Consider the following 270-nt stretch of genomic DNA (forward strand, 5'->3'; position numbering starts at 1 on the left):
TCAAACTTTTAACCCTTTCAGCAAAAAGACATTCTTTAAAAAAGAAAATCTGTTGTAACTCTAACCTTCCTTTTGCTCTTCCTCATCCATGGTACCAATATCATCTGTAATGTCATCTTCAAAGGTAGTGTGTTTCCCCTTTGCTGCAGGCAATGACTGCTGCAGTAATTCTGCTTCTCTCTCTGCTGCAACTTCTGCTAGGAGTTCATCTGATAACTTTTTCGCTTGCAATTTCTGGAGACGTTGCCTCTGTGGAGAGAAGTGCCTTTT

At 40.4% G+C, this 270-nt stretch overlaps 1 protein-coding gene across 1 annotated transcript in view; it reads right to left on the bottom strand.

The window, feature by feature from the left end:
* The window catches only part of LOC119587781 (cilia- and flagella-associated protein 251-like), a gene marked incomplete in the record, with an annotated part of 14,330 nt that overhangs the window by 6,997 nt on the left and 7,063 nt on the right, over positions 1-270 (bottom strand). The window contains 1 exon segment of the mRNA XM_037936473.1: positions 66-249. Within this exon segment, the coding sequence (XP_037792401.1) occupies positions 66-249 (184 nt within the window).

Source organism: Penaeus monodon, chromosome 23, assembly GCF_015228065.2.
Source record: "Penaeus monodon isolate SGIC_2016 chromosome 23, NSTDA_Pmon_1, whole genome shotgun sequence".
Classification (NCBI taxonomy): Eukaryota; Metazoa; Arthropoda; class Malacostraca; order Decapoda; family Penaeidae; genus Penaeus; species Penaeus monodon.